We start from the raw sequence: 19,666 nt of genomic DNA, 5'->3' as shown, positions 1-19,666 counted from the left end.
AGAGACACAGATTCCCAGAGCTGCTGAGAATGCAAACAGACGCAGAAGAACACACAGTGAATGGACACAGAAAGCAGAAAACGGGGGGTTGGGGGGATGGAATAAATAATAAAATAAATCTTAAAAAAAAAAATGTCAGCTGCTATAAAGAGAAAGTAGTGGGCTGAAGACCTCTCTGATAAGGTGACATTTGAATAAGACCTGCATGAAATGCGGCTGTGAAACACATAGTTTGGGGAAGAGCATATCAGTTTTAATATTCATAATCTATCTCCTCAAAAAAGAAAAAAATGATTAAATGGTGATATGTCACAGAATTCTCAGACCCCATTTCAGAAATTCCCTGGGGTTCTCTGTAATAACAACTCTTAGTAAAGTTAGAAATAAAATAATGCTTCCTAAAAATGGCAAAGATTATCGATCATAAAACAAAACTGACCGCATTTCTATTAAGCAAGCATGCCCTCCCCCTGCCCCTGCACTACTAGTCAACATTCTGGGAGTTCTAGCCAAAGCACTATTGCATAAAACAGAAATAAAATAAATAATTATTGGAAACCAATAAACTTTTTTTTATTTACCGGTAATACATTTGTCTATCTAAAAAATGCAGAAGACTCAAATGAACAATGACAAGAGTTTAATGTGATGGCTAGATACAAAATAAGTACAAAGAAAGTGATAATTTACAATTATGTTATCTCATATATCAGCAAAACCTGTCAGAAAATACAACTCCCAAAGTCCCTTTTTAAATTATAAAAATATGTAATTTATTTCAAAACGCACTTAACACAAAATGCAAAGACTCTGTATAACACTATGAAAATTTCCTAAGACAGAAAAGGCATCTTGTCTAAATAGAGAATTACCCTACAATAGGGCTCACTGTTATACAGTCCTATGTTTTATCTTTTAATTTTTTTTCCAGTAACATATACAACCTAAAATTTCCCCTTTTAACCATATTCACAGAGATAATTCAGTCTCGTTAATTACACTAACGATAATATGCTACCATCACCACCATTTTCAAAACTTTACCATCAAACTAAATAGAAATTCTGTACAAATTAAGCATCAGCTCCCCAATCTCTACCGCCAATTCATCTCTCTAGTAACCTACGTTCTAGATTCTAACTCTGAGTTTGCTCATTATAATTAGCTTTTCCATTTCAGCAAAGTAGGCTGTTAGAATTTTGACTGGGATTGTATTGAATCTATAAATCATTTTGGATAGACTTGACATTTTAATGATATTTAATCTTCTGATACATGAACACAGAATGCCCTTCATTTTTTTCAGGTCTTCTTTGATGTCTTTTAGCAATGCTTTGTAGTTTTCTGTGTTCAAATTCTTTACATCCTTGGTTAAATTTATTCTTAGACATTTGATTGTTTTAGTGTGCGTGTGTGTGTGTGTGTTTTAGGAGATGCAGGGATTGAACCCAGAACCTTGTACATGGGAAGGAGGCACTCAACCACTGAGCTACACCCACTCCCCAATGAGAGTTGGCTTTTTTCTTTTTTCTCTTTTTAGGAGGTACTGGGGATTGAACTTGGGACCTCATATATGGGAAGCAGGTTCTCAACCACTTGAACTACAACTGCTTCCCAACAATGTTTTGTAGTTTTCTGTGTACAAGTCTTTATCATCCTTGATTATATTTATTCCTAGAATTTGATTCTTTTAGTTGCTATTGTAAATGGGATTTTTCCCCTTGATTTCATCCTCAGATTGCTCATTATTAGTGTATAGAAACACTACTGATTATTGCATGTTGCTCTCATATCCCACCATTTTGCTGAATTCACTCGTTAGCTCTAATAACTTTGTTGTAGTTTTTCGGGACTTTCTATATATAGGATCATGCCATCTGCAAATAGTCAAAATTTTACTCCTTCCTTTCCAATTGAATAGATTTTATTTCTTTTTCTTGCCTAACTGTTCTGGCTAGAATAACCTTGCTGATGAATAACCTTGATCACCACTGATGAATAACCTTGTACACTGATGAATAACCTTGGTGATAGCTGGCATCCTTGTCTTATTTCAGATCTTAGAGGGAGAGCATTCAGTCTTTCACCATTGAGTTTTTCATGTATGCCCTTTATCAGGCTGAGGAAGTTTCCTTCTATTCCTATTTCTCTAAGTGTTTTTATCAAGAAATGATACTGGATTTTGTCAAATGCCTTTTCTGTGTCAATTGAGATGATCATGTGTTTTTTTCCCCTTCATTTTGTTAATGTGACATTAATTGATTTTCTTGTATTGAACCATCCTTGCATACCTGGGATAAAACCCACTTGAACATGGTGTATAATACTTTTGATGTGCTGTGGCAATTGATTTGCAAGTATTTTATTGAGGATTTTGGCATTTATATACATAATAGAAATTGATCGGTAATTTTTTTTTTCTTGTGGTGTCTTTATCTGGCTTTGGTAGTAGGGAGATGTTGGCCTCAGAATGATTTGGGGGTGTTCTCTCCTGTTCAGTTTTTAAAAATAGTTTGAGGGGAGTGGGTGTAGCTCAGTGGTTTGAGAGACTGCTTCCCATGTACAAGGTCCTGGGTTCAGCCTCTGGTACCTCCATTTAAAAATTAGTTTGAGCAGGATTGGTATTAATTCCTCTTGGAATGTTTGGTAGAATTCACCTGTGAAGACATTCAATCCTGGGCTTTTCTTTGTTGGCAGGTTTTTGATGACTGCTTCAATCTTTTTACTTGTAATTGGTCTGTTGAGTTCTTCTATTTCTTCTAGAGTGAGTAATGGTTGTTTGTGTGTTTCTAGGAATTTGTCCATTTCATCTAGGTTGTCTAATTTGTTGTCATACTGTTTTTTTTAGTATCCTCGTATGGTCCTTTTTATTTCTGTGGGGTCCGTAAAAATGTGTCCCCTCTCATTTCAGATTTATTTGCCTTTTCAGTCTTTTTTTCTTTGTCAGTCTAGCTGATGGTTTATCAATTTTATTGATCTTCTCAAATAACCAATTTTGGGTTTTTTTTTTCATTTTTTTCTATTGCTTTTTACATTCTCAATTTCATTTATTTCTGCTCTAATCTTTGTTATTTCTTTCCTTCTGCTTGCTTGGGATTAGTTTCTGTTCTTTTACTAGTCCTTCAGGTATGCCGTTAGGTCTTTAATTTTAGCTCTCTCTTCTTTTTTATTGTAAGCCCTTAGGGAAGTAAATTTCCCTCTGAGCTCTGCCTTTACTGTATCCCATAAGTTTTGATATATTGTACTCTCATTTTCATTTGTCTCAAGATATTTAGTGATTTTCCTTGCAATTTCTTCTTTGACCCACTGATTATTTAAGAGCATGTTATTTTACTTCCATATGTTTGTGGATTTTTCCAGTTCTCTGCCTGTTGTTGACTTCCTGCTTCATTCCATTATGGTTAGAGAAGATGCTCTGTATAATTTCAAGCTTTTAAAATTTATTGAGACTTGTTTTGTGACCCAACATGTGGTCTATCATAGAGAATGATCCACGTACAATTAAGAACAGAATGCATATCCTTCTCGTGCTGTTTGGGGTGCAACATTTTGTGTATGTCTGTTAGGTCTAGGTTCATGAATCATATTATTTAAATTCTCTGTTTCCTTGTTGATCTTCTGTCTAGATTCTCTCTTTATGTACAAGAGTTGTGTATTGAAGCCTCCAACTATTATTGTAGAGGTATCTAATTTCTCCCTTCAGTTTTGCCAGTGTTTGCCTCATGTATTTGGGGCACCAAGGTTAGGTGCATAAATATTTATGAGTGTTATTTTTCCTTGGTGGATTGCCCCTTTGGTTAATGTATAGTGTCCTTCTTTGTCTCTTATAACAGCTTTTGACTTGAAGTCCATTTCCAACCCCTGATACTAGTACAGCTACCCCCGCTCTGTTTTGGTTACTATTTGCATGTACCACCAGTCTCCATCTTTTCACTTTCAACCTAATTTTGTCTTTGGGTCTAAGCTGAGTCTCTTATAAACAGCATATAATTGGATTTCTTATCCATTTCTTATCCATTCTGCCAGTCTGAGTTTGCAGACTTGGGTCGCTGTGCCTGCATATACGTGGGGCTCTAACTTGCTGCTGTGGGTGGCTTTATAGTCTGTGGCCACAACAGGAAGGACTGGGCCACCACTTCTGTGCAACTCCCAAGCTGCCTGGGACTGAGTGAGGCAGAGAGGAATGGACTGGCAGGTCTGGGATGGACATTTCCTGCCTGATATTTTTCCTTTTCTTCTATTTAGCATTTGTGGAGTCCTTCTCCAGTCTCTACCATCCTCCAGAGTTCCAAGCAAGTGGGATTTGTCCTTTTATTTGCTGATTCTCTGGCAAGGCTTTTCAGGGGATGCCTTACATCTTCATGTCAATGACATTATTCCCAACTGCATGTATTTTTTTATAAATACATTAAAGAATGTTAAAAGGAGATGCCAAAAGAGATGAGATTAGTTGGAACAATTAGGGGTGATTTACTTTTCTTCTTTTTAATATTTTATAAGAAGTTTTTAATATTTTCTATAATAACCACGTATTACATTTATAATCAAAACAGTGATACACTTTTTTCTTTTTTTGCTTTAGAATAATACACTTTTAACAAATTTAGCAGGAGAGACAGGCTGGAATGGGTTAATGATGAGATAAAGGGAAAGGATAAAAAAGGAAAGACTCCCCCATTTGTCTGTTCAAAACTCCCTTTTCTCAACTTTGCCTGATACTCTCAAACCAACCAGCCTTATCTGGAATGATTAATGAATTCTGACCCTTCAGTGGAATTAATGGTGCAGTGCTTGAGTTTAGAGGTCAAATTGGGCTTTTTTCTAAACCAAGAAATTATCATCACCATTCTTTTTGGAGTATTACTGCAAAGAATAGTTATTTATTAACTCATAAAACCCTATATCTTGAAAGCACCATCATGTCAAAACAATGAGTTCACAATTCTAGTTCATACAAGTCAAACAAATCCAAGAACTCTCATATCGATGGGGTGTTTAATAAACTTAGAGAAAACTTAATTAGACCAATGGACGAAATTGATGATGGGAGTGAAAGCATAAGCCTAATGAATGAATTCTTCAACACCGATTTCCTGTTTAAGGCGTCAGACCGAGCCCCTGGTGCAGCTGCTTGTTGATCATCTCACAAGCTCCCTCTTCGGCAGGGGCTCTTAACCAGGGCTCTGTGAGCTTGAATGGAAATGCAGAAACACATTATTCTCGTGGGGACATGTTGGTGCAGGTTTGATATATTTATTAAATAATACACGGTTTAGTGTGGACTTAGTTAGGGGTCTGTGGTTTTCATTTGACTGGCAAAAGGGTGCCTGGAACAAAAACGGTGACGAGCCCCTGCTTCTCAGGAACGGGCCTGCTGGCTCCTTCGCCCCCATCTGACAGAAGAGCAGCGAGCCAGGGCTGGGGTGCAGTGGGCGTCTCCTGAGCATCTCCTCTCTGTGAAAGGCACCAACCCTTATTTCAGAGAGAAGAGACACATGAGTTGAGGAAAACCAGCACAGAGGAGGGCCAACGTGCTCCACCCTAAGGCCTCACGATGAGGAATCGTAACTTAGCTGAATGTAGTCTCTCTGCAACATCCTTCCGTGCAGTAACTCATCTTCTATTTTTTCCCCTATTCAGGAAGTTTTAAATGACACCATTTCCTACCCTGATGGGACATTCATGGACTGGGAGTTTAAGATCTCTGTCTTGTATGACATTGCTAAGGTAAGGGAGCTGCCATCTCGAAAAACATTTGTGAAAATTAAATAACCCGACCTAGCAAGTTATTTAACCTCTCTGTGGTTTAGTTTCTTCATCTGTAAAATGGGATTAATAATAGTACTTACATTAAAGGGTTGTTGTGAAGATTTTATGCCAAAATGCATGTGCTTAGTACAATGCCTGAAACAAGTAAATGTTTAATAAATATTGGCTGTGACTGTTTTTTATCATTATAATCTTTCTAGACTGTTTTGCGAGCACACATTCCTAGACTTTCTGGAAATCAATATTATATAAAGTTGCAGAAAAAATAATTGAATACTCAATGTTAGGACAGGCAACCATCTGGTAAGGGGCAATGGTCAATTTGAACATATACATTCCAAGATATGATATGAAAGAGTGGAAACCAGCAACCAGGGCCTCATTCAAGAAGGAAAAGTCAGGCCTGAGAGTGAGCTGTTTGATACAGTCTTAAATCACATGAAAAACACATACGATCCAACAAGCAAACAACACATAGGATAAGAATCAGGGAAGCAGATGTAGCTCAACTGATAGAGCATCCGTCTACCAAATGGAGGGTCCAGGCCTCCTGACCCATGTGGTAAGCCAGCTCACGTGCAGCACTGCTGTACGCAAGGAGTGCCGTGCCATCCAGGGCGACCCCGCTTAGGGGTGCCCCATGTACAAGGTGTGTGCCCCACAAGGAGAGCTGCCCTGCGTGAAAAAAGTGCAGCCCGCCCAGAAGTGGTGCCGCACACACGGAGAGCTGACGCAGCTAGATGGCACAACAAAAAGAGGCACAGATTCCTATTGCCGCCTGATAATGCAAGCAGACGCAGAAGAACACACAGCAAAAGGACACAGAGAGCAGACAACAGGGGACGGGAGAGGGAGGGGAAATAAATCAAATAAATCTTTAAAAAAAAAATCAAGTAGTAAAATATATTATAATAATTCCACATTACAGTCCCACAATCCAGGCTGAGAAATGAGTTTCTGCTGTAATACCGCTACCCGTTAGAGGGAAGCATGCCAGTCAAAAATGGGCTTCCCCTTCCAAAATCCTCAAAGAATGAAACATTACAATTTTTTTCAAATTAATTTATTAAAATATATCACCCACACACAAACATACATAAACAATAAGTGTGTAGTAATAGTTGTGAACTTACAAACATATATAACATCATACAAGACTCTCATAACTCCCCTACCACCAACACCTTATACTGTTGTTAAACCTTCTTAACTAATGCTTAAAGAGCATTGCCAAAATATTACTACTAACCAAAGTATTTTCCCCCAACCCTCCCTATTATTATCTTTATGTCATTTAAATATGAACATACATAAACAATTAAGTGTATAGTAAAAGTTGTGAACTTACACAGCAAACATGTATAACATCATACAGGGGTCCCATACATCAACCTCCACCAACACCTTACATTGTCATGAGATGTTTGTTACAAATTATTAAAGAATATTGTCAAAATCTTACTACTAATTATAGTCCTTATCTTACATTTGGTGTGTAAGATTTTTTTGACAGAAATTGTAAACTTATAAAACAGTCATGCACATATGCAGAATTCCCAAGCAACACCCCTCTATCAACACACTATACTGTGGTGGAACATTTGATACAGATAATATAATATCATCTGATTGTTACCTTGTCCACAGTATACATTTGGCTCACATTGTCCATCCTTCCCCATTATCAACACAGTACATTTTTGGCAGAGATGCAAAAATATTATATTATTACTGCTAACCCCTAGTCCATAGGTCTTTCCAGTTGTATTTTTCCCATGTGTTCCCAACACCCTGCAGTAGTGATATACATTTGCTCTAGCTCACAAGGGACACTCTTGCATCTGCACCATCAACCAGAATTCTCATCCACCTCTTGGTTTACCGTGCTATTCAGTTCCTAGATTATTCTCTAGCATTCTGTCAATTGGCATTTACGTCCCTAGACTACCATTTTCAACTACGTCCCTATTTATAATCTAGCTATTACTATTTTTACCATCCATTCTATACATTTCCACACTTTTACAGTAAAGCTAATTAAAACTTCTACATACATTAAACATCAGTAGTCCACCTCAGTCCTTCTCTTACTCATTAAGAATCCACCACCTGCCACCAGGTCTTGAAGATATTTTCCTACATTTTCTTCTAGAAGTTTTATGGTTCTTGTTTTTGTTTTTAGGTTTTTGATCCATTTTGAGTTAATTTTTGGATAAGGTGTGAAATAGAGGTCCTCTTTCCTTCTTTGGGCTATAGATATACAGTTCTTTCAGCACCATTTTGCTGAATGGACTGTTCTGCCCGAGCTGTGTGGGTTTGACAGGCTAGTCAAAAATCACTTGACCATACATGTGAGGGTCTGTTTCTGAGCCTTCAGTTTGGTTCCATTGGTCTGTGTATCTGTCTTTATGACAGTACCATGCTGTTTTTGCCACTATAGCTTGGTAGTATGATTTAAAGTTCGGAGATGAGGGTTTGCTTTTCCTTTTATGATGCTTCTGGCTATTCAGGACCCCTTACCCTTCCAAATAAATTTGCTAATTGTGTTTCCAAAAAAAATTTTTTTTAATGCTGGTGGAATTTTTATCAGGGTTGTATTGAATTGGTATATCAATTTGAGTAGAATTAACATCTTAATGATATTTAGTCTTCCAATCCATGAGCATGGAATATTCTTCCAGTTATTTAGGATGTTTTAAAATTTCTTTTAACATTGGGTTGCAGTTTTCTGATTATAAGTGCTTTACATTGTTGGTTAAGTTTATTCCTGACTACTTGAGTTTTATCTGTCATATTTTATTTCCACCACTCTTTTTTTTTTTTTTTTTTAAAGATTTATTTATTTATTTAATTTCCTCCCCTCCCCTGGTTGTCTGTTCTTGGTGTCTATTTGCTGCGCCTTGTTTCTTTGTCGGCTTCCGTTGTTGTCAGCGGCACGGGAAGTGTGGGCAACGCCATTTCTGGGCAGGCTGCTCTTTCTTTTCACGCTGGGCGGGTTTCCTCATGGGCGCACTCCTTGCGCGTGGGGCTCCCCCACGCGGGGGACGCCCTTGCGTGGCACGGCACTCCTTGCGCGCATCAGCACTGCGCCTGGCCAGCTCCACACGGGTCAAGGAGGCCCGGGGTTTGAACCGCGGACCTCCCATATGGTAGACGGACGCCCTAACCACTGTCCACCACTCTTTTGATACTTTTAAGTAGTTTTATTGATATAATCTTCATTTCTAGACTCTCTTCCAGGTCTCTCTTTCCTGTCTTTTCTTTTCAGGCTCTAGCACACCCTTTAGTATTTCCTGAAAACCTGGTCTTTTGCTTAGAAATTCTCTCAGTTTCTATTTATCTGTGAATATTCTAATCTTGCCCTCATTTTTGAAAGATAATCTTGCTATATATAAAATTCTTGGCTGGAAGTTTTCCTCTCATAGTATCTTAAATATATCAGACCACTGTCTTTTTGCCTCCTTGGTTTCTGGTGAGAAATCAGCACTTAATCTTATTGGGTATCCCTTATATGTTATGCATTGTTTTTCTCTTGCTGTTCTCAGAATTTCTCTTTGTCTTTGGGATTTAATATTCTGAGGAGTATGTGTCTCAGAGTTGATCTATTTGGATTTTTTCAGATGGGAATATGTTGTGCTTCTTGGACATGGATACCTATGTCCTTCAATAGGGTTGGAAAATTTTCTACCATTATTTCTTTAAATATTCCTTCTGCCCCTTTTCCCTTCTCTTCTCCTTCTGGGACACCCATGACATGTATGTTTGCAGATCTCTGGCTGTCATTTAGTTCCCTGAGACCTTGCTCCATTTTTTCCATTCTTTTCTTCATCTATTCTTTTGTATGTTCATTTTTAGAGTCCATTTTTACAAGATCACCAATCCTTTCTTCTGCCTCCTCAAATCTGCTATTATATGATTCCAATGTTTTAAAAATTTCATTATTGCACCTTTCATTCCCATAAGATCTTCTATTTTTCTATGCATGCTTTCAAATTCTTCTTTGTGCTCATCCAGTGTCTGCTTAATACCCTTAATCTCTTTAGCCATCTCATTGAATTTATTAAGGAGATTTGTTTGAACATCTATGATTAGTTGTTTCAACTCCTTTCTGTCATCTGGAGGCTTATATTTTTCCTTTAACAGACCATAGCTTCTTGTTTCTTGGTGTGGATTGTAATTTTTTGTTGGTGCTTTGGCATCTGGCTTACTAGAGTTTTTATTCTGGGTGCAGTTTTTCTCTTTAGTTTAGGGCTTCCTGCCTTTTCTCCCTTGCTGGTTGCGCAGTGGGAGTCATGGATGTAACTGGTGCTATAAACTGTGGAAGCTCAAGCTGCCCTCATTGCCCCAGGGACGGATGAAGCTTCTCCCAACTTTCTCCTTTGCAAGGGGTAGGACAGAGTCACAGCTGTGTGGAATAATCCAAGTCAGGCAGGCCTAGACTGTAGTTGCCCAGAGAGACTGATGAAGCTTCACGCCCCTTTCTCCCCTGCCTGGGGCTGGGATGGAGCTGCAGGTATGGGCAGCAACCTATGCAGTGCGGGTCCAAGATGACTGCAGGTGCACCAGTAGACTTTTAATTATTCAGTTTGTGGGTAGACTGGTGCTGAGCTAGCCAGTGCCCTCCCTGCCAGAGGTGGGACTGAAGCCTAGGCTATGGCTGCAGGCTGATCCAGGTGAAAGAAATCGGTCCCTACCATCGCTGTGATATTTGGTCAGCCTGGCTTCCTTCCAGGGTGGGGGCAGAGTCAGAATGGTCACCGGGCCTCTTCCGACTTGGACAAATTCACACCCCAGCCGTTCCGACGGTTATTCCTCTGCCTTCTGAGTCTACCAATCAGTAGCTGAAATCAGCAGCCAACCGTCTCCTCCTCCCCTGTTTCTGGGAAATGGAGCTTCCAGTTCCCGTCACAGAGCAGCTCCTGGGGCGGCTTGTGCCACCAGAGTAGAACGATCCCGGCGTCCAGGGCTTGGCCGGTAATTTCCCGGGGAGGCTGGTACAGGTCCCCGCAGCGTCCTCACTGTCGGAGGTGGCGCTGGGGCCTAGACTAGAGCTGCAATCTGACCTGAATGGAAGAAGCCGGTCCCCATCAGCACTGGGATTCTCAGTCCACCCCGCTGCCCCTTGTGCCAGGCACGGGGTTAAGATGGCAGCTTCCAGCCTCTTTCTGCCTTGGACAGGCTCAAACCTTAGCTGTTCTCAGGATCATACTGTAGCCTGCTGAATTTACTCCTCAGTACCTGAAGTTGGTGCCCAACCATCTCTCCCCTGTTTTGGGGAAGTGGAGCTTTCAATTCCAGCCACCGAACTGCTCCCGAGGTGGCTTGAGCCTCCAGTGGAGGATGGGCACCAGCCTCCATGGTGTGGAGTGCTCTATTTAGGAGTCTTCTCTGCAGACAGGCAGTCTCCTCCTTCCACTCCTTCAAGGATGTTGCAGGATGCTCTTCTGGTCGCCTGCAGCCCCCAAACTGGTGATTTAGCTAGTTCCAGAGAATTTTGGGTGTTTGCTAACTGCCCTGCAGCAGGAGCTGACTCTAGGAGCTCTTGACTCCACTGCCATCTTGCTCTGTCCTCCTGAAACATTACATTTTCAGTAAGTAATCTAGCCAAGCCCTGCTGCCTTATTATTCCTATTTTAAAATTGAGTTAGGAGAAAACCATAGACATACTCAAGGCTACAGACTAAAAAAGCAACAAGCAGAATCACTAAAAAAAATCCATTCTCTTGATTCTCTGGAATGTTTTCTTTCCTTTTTGAGATGGTTAATATTTCTTAGAAAAGAAAAATTGGGGTCAATCCTTTGCAAAATGTTATATAGTGGCTTAGAGTCTTTAGACAATTGCTTTTTTACTGTGTCAATTAAACTTCAAAACTGAATATAGTGCTTAGGCAAATATTAGGACTTTAATAGTATTTTAAAAATAAAATGAATGGAACCAAGTTTAAACCTTATGGGATGTCTATCTGTATGCTGAAATAATTTCAAAATGTCACTTTCTTTAAAAAAAAAAATCAAGCAGCTGAAGAGTATCACATTTCTCTCTCTCTCTCTCTCTCTCTCTCTCTCTCTCTCTCTCTCTCTCTCTCTCTCTCTCTCTCTCTCTCTCTCTCTCATCTGAAAAATTATAGGGGATGTCATATCTGCACTCCAGTAAGACAGAAGTCCATGGTCGTTTGAAGTCCACTAATTGTGTGGTGGATAGTCGAATGGTGGTGAAGATCACAGATTTTGGCTGCAATGCCATTTTAGCTCCAAAAAAAGGTCTGTAATGAACTTGATTTTTGTTTTCTTATAAGTCCATGTAGAGTGCTTAGGAAATGGTGATATTGATCAGAAAATAAACATTTGGAGCCACAAGAGGCAACAGCTGTCTCATTCTCCAGCACAGCACACTTGCAGTGTTCAACGAGCACTTCTTAAGTTGAACAAATGTCCTCCGTGGATTCATCTGTGGATCCCTTGATTATGGTGAGAAATCATGCAGAAATTATTGGCTTGTGGAAGTAGTTGCTGGGTAGAAAAATATAGGTTAGAGAAAGAGACCTCAAAAATCATCTGACTGAACCCCTCTTCCTTTAGAGAAGACAGAATTAAGCTCAGAGAGACTGAAAGATTCGTCTAAGAAAATGGAGTGCAAGGCTGAAGACCAATATCCAGATCCTAGACATCTTCATTTATCTTTGATTTAGTTTTTCTTATGAATAAAATATATTCTTACTTATCCCTCTTTGGATTGTAGTGTGGATCAAAACTGGTAATACAAAGAAAAGTGATTTTTGTCAAATATAAAGGGCTTTTCATATTGAATATTTTCCCCTATTCTTAGGCTCAAACAATCTCAGAAATCTAGCACTCATATATGCCTCAAAATACTATGTAGATCCAAAAACTAAATTTTACTTCTAATTCTACTTTGCAATTCTTTAGTTTTTCAATAAAAGAAAAATGATAATCTTGCCCCTAATTCCACGGTCATGTCAAGCACAATGCGATAGTGAGCGCACTCCAGAAAGAACTTGTTGAGCACCTACTATCTGCCAAGCATGGGTCATCATGTGGTTGGGGAAATCTCCTGCACCAAATGACTCACCATTTCACAAGATCTGCTGAACTACAGGGCAGGTCCTGCTCTCTTAAACACCCCTCAGTTTTACCCAACCACCTGTGGTGCCAGTTTCCTGCAATTAAGATTTTCTTATTCCTACAACATCAACCCTTTAGGATCAATTTTACAATAAACCTCAAGTCACATAAATCCACAAGACATAAATTCAACAGTTGAATGGAAGACTGAATGCAGAAAATGTACCCCATCATATGCAGATCATTTCAACTAGCAACATGAATCTATAGATTTTTTTCATTGAAACTGCTGAAGATAGAGATCCAGAAATGTTTGGAAGGGCTAGGTGATCCTGAAAAGTTTTCAAGGGATGTTGAAGGAAAATTAATTGTATGCCTCTATTACTAAATATTATAGGTAATAGGGGCCCCAAAGGCCAGTGCCTGTGGGAACCAAACACAGGACACAAGAGCATTTCACTTGTGTGAAGTGGAGCAGACGTAAAGCAATAGGAAGTGGGAGGGACAGTAGTAAACTGTAAGTAAATTTTGTATATGTAAAATTTTTTGAAAAGTATATGGCAGGAACCAAAGCAGACACCTCTGAGGGCAATAGCAGACTTAGAGGCTGCCAGTATGTCATGCCTAGAAAACATTAATGATTGTCTATTTGCTCAAATGTCCTCTTAATTTTCTTTTAGTGACTATATATAAAAGTTATATTTATGTTTAAAGCCTTTAACAGGTCCATAAGTTATTAAATTATATGTCCCATAAGTTATTAAATTCCTCAGTCTCTCATATTCTACTGCATTCATCCCACAGATGTTTACTTATAATACACCAGACTCTGTTCTAGGTAGACCATGAGCACTTTCAGTTTTGGGGAAGATACTGCCATACAGCCTCGCTCCAATCCCGGCATTACCTTGTCAGCCTAAAAGTAAGGGTATGGGGAAGTGGATTTGGCTCAACTGTTAGAGCATCCACCTACCACATGGGAGGTCCAGGGTTCAAACCCAGGACCTCCTGACCCGTGTGATGAGCAAGGAGTGCTGTGCCACACAGGGGTGTCCCTGGTGTAGGGGTGCCCCACACGCAAGGAGTGTGCCCTGTAAGGAGAGCTGCCCCACGCAAAAAATGTACAGCCTGCCCAGGAGTGGCACCCCACACACGGAGAGCTGACGCAGCAAGATGATGCAACAAAAAGAGACACAGATTCCCAGGGCCACTGACAAGAATGCAAGCAGACAGAAGAACACACAGCAAATGGACACAGCAGACAAGGGGGGGGGGGGTGTGGGGGGGTGAGAAATAAATTTTAAAAATAAATCTTTTAAAAAAAAAGTAAGGGTATGTTCTACCACGTAGCATGAGCGTTAGCATAACCTCCTCAAAAGTCTGGGACCATGTACAAAAGGCTAGTCGTATTCCAGGTAGATGGTGTAGGGACTTAAAGAGCAAAAGCATGCTGGACACCTGTGGGCTGCTCACCCTGCCTCAGTTTCCTAGAGCGGCCATGGCAAAATACCAGACTTGTGGCTTAAACCACAGACAGTTATTGCCCCCAGGCCTGGCGGCTGGAAGGCTGAGAGCGCGGTGTCAGGCAGGGCCACGAGGGAGCCCCTCCTGGGCTCTCCCTCGCCGCTGCTGGTTTGCTGGCAATCCTTGGTGGCCCGTGGCTTGTTGGCAGCACAGCTCCCATCTCTGCCTCTGCCCTGTGTCCAAATTTCCTCTTCCTCTTGGACACTGGCCCTATTGGATTAGGGCCCACACTAGTCCAAAATCCCTCTTTCCAAGCAAGGTCACGTTGATGGTCAGGACTGAATCATGTCCTTTGGGGACCACAGTTCAGCCCGTAACAGCCCTCATTTCCCCTCCCCCTGCTGAACGCTCAGACCTGTGGACAGCCCCGGAACACCTCCGCGAGGCCAGCACCTCCCAGAAAGGAGACGTGTACAGCTACGGGATCATCGCGCAGGAGATAATCCTGCGGAGGGAAACCTTCTACACGTCGAGCTGCCGGGACCAGAACGGTGAGCCACTGAGCCCTGCGGTTGCGCCCCACGGGGAGCCGGCGCCCTGCGCCCCCGGCTGCCTGAGCCGCCGAGCCGCGTGCGCCCACAGCTCAGGTCTCCATCCGCAAAAGTGACGGCGTATCCGCACCGCACTTTTCCCAGGGGGTTAGAAGGATTTAAATGACGGTGTCATTGTTGGATGCTTTTAAAGGGAAATGACAGTATACCACTGCCAGGCATCCTTACAGTTTTATTGATAGTCAAAGACTCTTCCCTTACAATTTCCCCCTTTCCCCCTGATCCCAGCAGGAGAATTGTGTCTAACAACTGAATGTGACCACTCTAGCAGTATGACATACTTAATTGAGTTCATACTAAGAGAAGATCTGCCACTTTTGTAACAGGTCCTTGGTGGGGAAGGGGGGGGTGTCATTTCATTCATTCACTTAATGTTCACTTATTGAGCACTTATTATGCACAAGCTCTTAAGGCAAGTCTGGTGGGGTGGGGTGGAGGAGATGGCTAAGGGGTGTAGGGCTGGGTGAGAGTGCTGGTCAAAGGACGCCTACTGGGTAGTTTTAAAGGGTCAGTTGCCTTAACTTAAGGTAACCTCCCGGGTATAAGTGGGTGTAAGTCTCTACCTGCTGCCCTATTCACTTATTGAGTGCTGGCCTAGGTTCTGGAACATTCTGTCTGGGCTCAAGAGCCGCCTAGGGTAGGTGAACCAGCTCAGAGAGTGTCACCTGCAGCAATTTCTTCATGCAGCATTCTTTCATGTAATTTGAATAATTGTCATTCCATCAGAGAAGATTTTCAGAGTGGAATATTCCAATGGAGTGAAACCCTTCCGCCCAGATCTGTTCTTGGAAACAGCAGAGGAAAAGGAGCTGGAAGTAAGTACATCGATTCCCTTCCCGTATTAGTTTCCAATGACTGGGAGAACAAGTTACCACAAACCTGGTTGCTTAAAAGAACAGACATATATTCTCTCACAGTTCTGGACGCCGGAGTCTGAAACCAGTGTCAGGTGGCCAAAATCAAGGTGTGGGCAGCGCCTCACGCCCTCCTCACTTTAGGGAAGGCTCCATTCCTTGCCTCTTCCAACCTCTGCCTCAGCAGTCACACTGCTTTCTCCTCTTCTGGATGTCTAAGCCCCCTCTGCCTCCCTCTCATTCGGTAAACACAATTGCATTTAGGGGCCACACTGGTAATCCCAGGTAATGTGTCCTTCTCGAGATCCTTAACTTTTTATTTATTTATTTATTTCTCCCCCCTCCCTCCATTGTCTGCTTTCTATGTCCATTCACTGTGTGTTCTTCTGTGTCTGCTTGTTTTCTCATTAGGCAGCTCCAGGAATCGATCCTGGGAACTTCCAGAGTGGAAGAGAGGTGCTCAATCTCTTGCGCCACGTCAGCTCCTTGGTCTGCTGTGTCTCTTATCCTCTCCTCTTTGTCTCTTTCTGTTGTGACATCTTGCTGTGCCACCTCTCCGTGTGGGTCAGCACTCCTGCACAGGGCAGCACTCCACGCATGCCAGCACACTGCATGGGCCAGCTTACCTTGTGGTCCAGAGTGCCTTTACCAGGAAGCCCTGCATATCGAACCCTGGACCTCCCATATGGTAGACGGGAGCCCAATTGCTTGAGCCACATCTGCTCCCCGAGATCCTTAACTTAATCATGGCTGCTAAGACCCTTTTTTAAAATAAAAGTAGCATTCTCAGGGCCCAGGGATTTGGGAGCCCTTATCAGTGCACCACACTCCTTCTGCCCTTCTCCACCTCCCCCAGCTCAGGGAAGAGCTGACTACCTAGGTACGCAGCACGTTCTCAATTTCTAGGAGCTAAAAGAGCAAGATGTTCACGAGATACATGTATGTGGCTTATAATTACTATCCTGATTTTAAAACATTCACAAACAATAAAGAAAAATGTACATTTTGCTCCTCTAGCCCCCCTCTGAAGAAAAATAGTTTTCTCCCTGCATTTCCTAATTTTTAAAGTAATCCCTCACAAAGGCCTGTAAGGAGAAATTCTTTTTAAGAATTTTACAAGCTCTTTTCTAATCTAAGAAGATAGTGAGAATGAGAAAATGTTTACAGTCTTTTTAAAAGAAATGCCTTTTGTTTCTCGATAGATAAGGGTAGACATATCCTTAAATTTATAAGCACTCTGGGAGATGAGTTTTATGACCAGACACTGGGCTGTTTTTCCTTCTTCTCTCCGCCCTCTTTTTTTTTTTTTTTGCCATTAAAGGCACTTGGTGGCCCCGAGGTCCTGAGATACAGCTGCCTTTATCTGTGTTTTCCCGGCATTCCTTCCTTTCCCCTGCTTTTCCCAGCCCTGGGCTTCCCTGCCACACGTTAGCTTCCCTTCTTGGACCCTCCTTTCTAGTCTGAGTATATTCAAATGCTGTTTAAAGCCTCTTTCACCAAAGCATCGTCCTCCTGCCTTTACCTGTGTAGTTGGGTGGTGCTGGACTCGGCAGTGAGGAGCAAGCTTTCCTTTCTAGTAACTGGCTCCCCTGCAGCCTGGAGCTGAAGCACTGTGCGATGCCACAGAAGCACCACGTGTTTTGCACTGCATCAGCCCCGTTGGTAGGGTCACTGTCCCGTGCTCTCTGATGCAGCCACAGTTCATTTTCCAAGGCAGGAGCATCATCTGGGGGTGCAAATGGGCAGCCAGAGACTGTCGTGGTGCTAGTCCCTCTCCAGGACTCATTCAAGCCAAGTACAGGGATGGGGCCTGCATCCAGTACCATTTGTCACCTTGTCTTGAGCCAACGTGAAGAACAAACTTTCTTTAAAACAAATGGTTTCCTCTTGCTCTTTGATCAAGCAAAAACTGCAAACAAGTGGCAACAGATGAGCTGATGGTCCTGCATGCTGCCTCCAGGGCACCCCTTTGCCCCCTCAACTTCTCAGCTGCACTCGTGCATTACAATCACCTGGGGAACTTGAAAAAAATGACCTTTTGTCCTGCATATGTGGGACATACAGTAAACTAAAGAATTATCATTTGTTTATCTGAGATGCAAATTTAGCCTTATCCCCCGCCCCCTCAATCTAGAAACCTCCTTAGGTCCATCACAAACCAATTAAATCAGAATCCCTTGGGGATGGGGCCTGGCTTCAAGTATTTTGTAAGCCCCCCCCCCCAGCAATCCTAGTATCAGCTGCTGGCTGAGAACCACCGAGGTGAGGTGGACCTTACTCTCGCTTAGAGTCACTTGTCTCATACACACCAACAAAAACCCTGCAAACTGCCTGTACTAGTCAGGGTTCTCTAGGGAAACAGAATCTACAAGAGGTATCTGTCAATAGTATGTGATTCTGTAAGAGTCTCTCATGCAGCGTGGGGATGCACACGTCCAGGTTCCACAGGCAGGCTGCAACCAGCGGCTCCAATGAAAGTCCATTGAAGGTTCTTGATGAGTTCTGGGAGATGTTGGCTGTCCAAAGACGAGCTGGGAAATTCTCTCTCAATGCTGGACTCACTTCCCCTTTTAAGGCATTTACCTGATTGGATTAAATGTCACTCACTGCTGATGGCAATCTGCCTGATTGATGTAATTATAACCAGCTATCTATGATTTACCACTGCAGTAAAGTCAATGGTGACTTAAGTCCCTAAATGCTCTTGTATTACAGTTAGCCAGTGCTTGCTTGACCAAACAACTGGGCCCAATTACCTGGCTGAGTTGACACAATAGCCTAACCATCACACTGTGCTAAAGCATTTTGTCTCTCCCATCCACCATCCTCATCCAAATTGCTGTCACCTTTTCATAATTTAGGGCCCGACAGAAAGGTGGGGTAAGGTCCTGCCAGTGGTGTTGCCAGAGGCAGAAATTGCAGAGACCTGGGCATTACTTCTCCCCACTGGAGATATTTAAAAATATGTCCTGCCTTATTTACTCCCATCGTGGAAGAGAATAGTATAGGATTCTATACTGATTGAGTTCACTGACCAGTTGGTTAATCAGTCTTTCTTCTAGGTGTATCTACTTGTAAAAAGCTGCTGGGAGGAAGATCCAGAAAAGAGACCAGATTTCAAGAAAATTGAAAATACACTGGCCAAGATATTTGGGTATTGCTACAGCTTTTATTTTTTCTCAATAATTTCAGATTGTTCTAACAGTTGACATTCAGTGACAAAGAATGAGTATGCCTGTTGCAGGGGGAAAAATGTCTGCAACATCTGTCCCCCCAAAATTAAAGTGATATGGAGACCAACAGACAATTTCTCAGGCCAATGATCACTTGAAAAGTTGAAGATCAAAATTTGCCTGGTTAAGGGGAGCCAGTGTGGCTCAGTGGTTGAGTACTGGCTTCCCACGTACAAGGTCCTGGGTTCAATCCTCGGCCCCAGTATCTCAAAAAAAAAAAAAAAATATATATATATATGTATACACACACACACACACACACATATGACTTACCTAAAACTTGCCTGATTGAAAAATAAATCCTGCGGGAGCAGATGTGGCTCCAGCACACTAGTGCCTGCTTTCCACGTGGGAGGTTCCAGTACCTTCTAGAAAAAAGTGAAAAGACAAACAATGAGCAAATACATGTGAAAAATAACTCAGGGAGCCAATGTGGATCAGTGGTTGAGCACCAGCTTCCCACATGAGGTCCAGGGTTCAATCCCTGGCCCCTAGTTCCTAAAACAAAACAAAAAACAAAAACAGATTATGATTGATCAAAAAGTTGTTTGTTGAAAATGTAGTTCACAGACCCCCTCCACAGATACTTAGGATTCTGAAGTCTGGCATGGGCTCTGGGTATCTATAAAACCCCAAATCAGGGAAACGGACT

The 19,666-nt window shown here is 41.9% G+C and overlaps 1 protein-coding gene across 1 annotated transcript in view; it reads left to right on the top strand.

The window, feature by feature from the left end:
- The window catches only part of GUCY2C (guanylate cyclase 2C), a 72,694-nt gene that overhangs the window by 36,649 nt on the left and 16,379 nt on the right, over positions 1-19,666 (top strand). The window contains exons 16-20 of the mRNA XM_058282826.2: positions 5,641-5,727; positions 11,898-12,030; positions 14,730-14,867; positions 15,654-15,742; positions 18,844-18,935. Of these exons, the coding sequence (XP_058138809.1) occupies positions 5,641-5,727; positions 11,898-12,030; positions 14,730-14,867; positions 15,654-15,742; positions 18,844-18,935 (539 nt within the window). The remainder of the gene's footprint in view (positions 1-5,640; positions 5,728-11,897; positions 12,031-14,729; positions 14,868-15,653; positions 15,743-18,843; positions 18,936-19,666) is intronic.

This window comes from Dasypus novemcinctus, chromosome 20 (assembly GCF_030445035.2).
Source record: "Dasypus novemcinctus isolate mDasNov1 chromosome 20, mDasNov1.1.hap2, whole genome shotgun sequence".
Lineage (NCBI taxonomy): Eukaryota > Metazoa > Chordata > Mammalia > Cingulata > Dasypodidae > Dasypus > Dasypus novemcinctus.
This window is presented reverse-complemented; position numbering and strand designations above follow the sequence as displayed.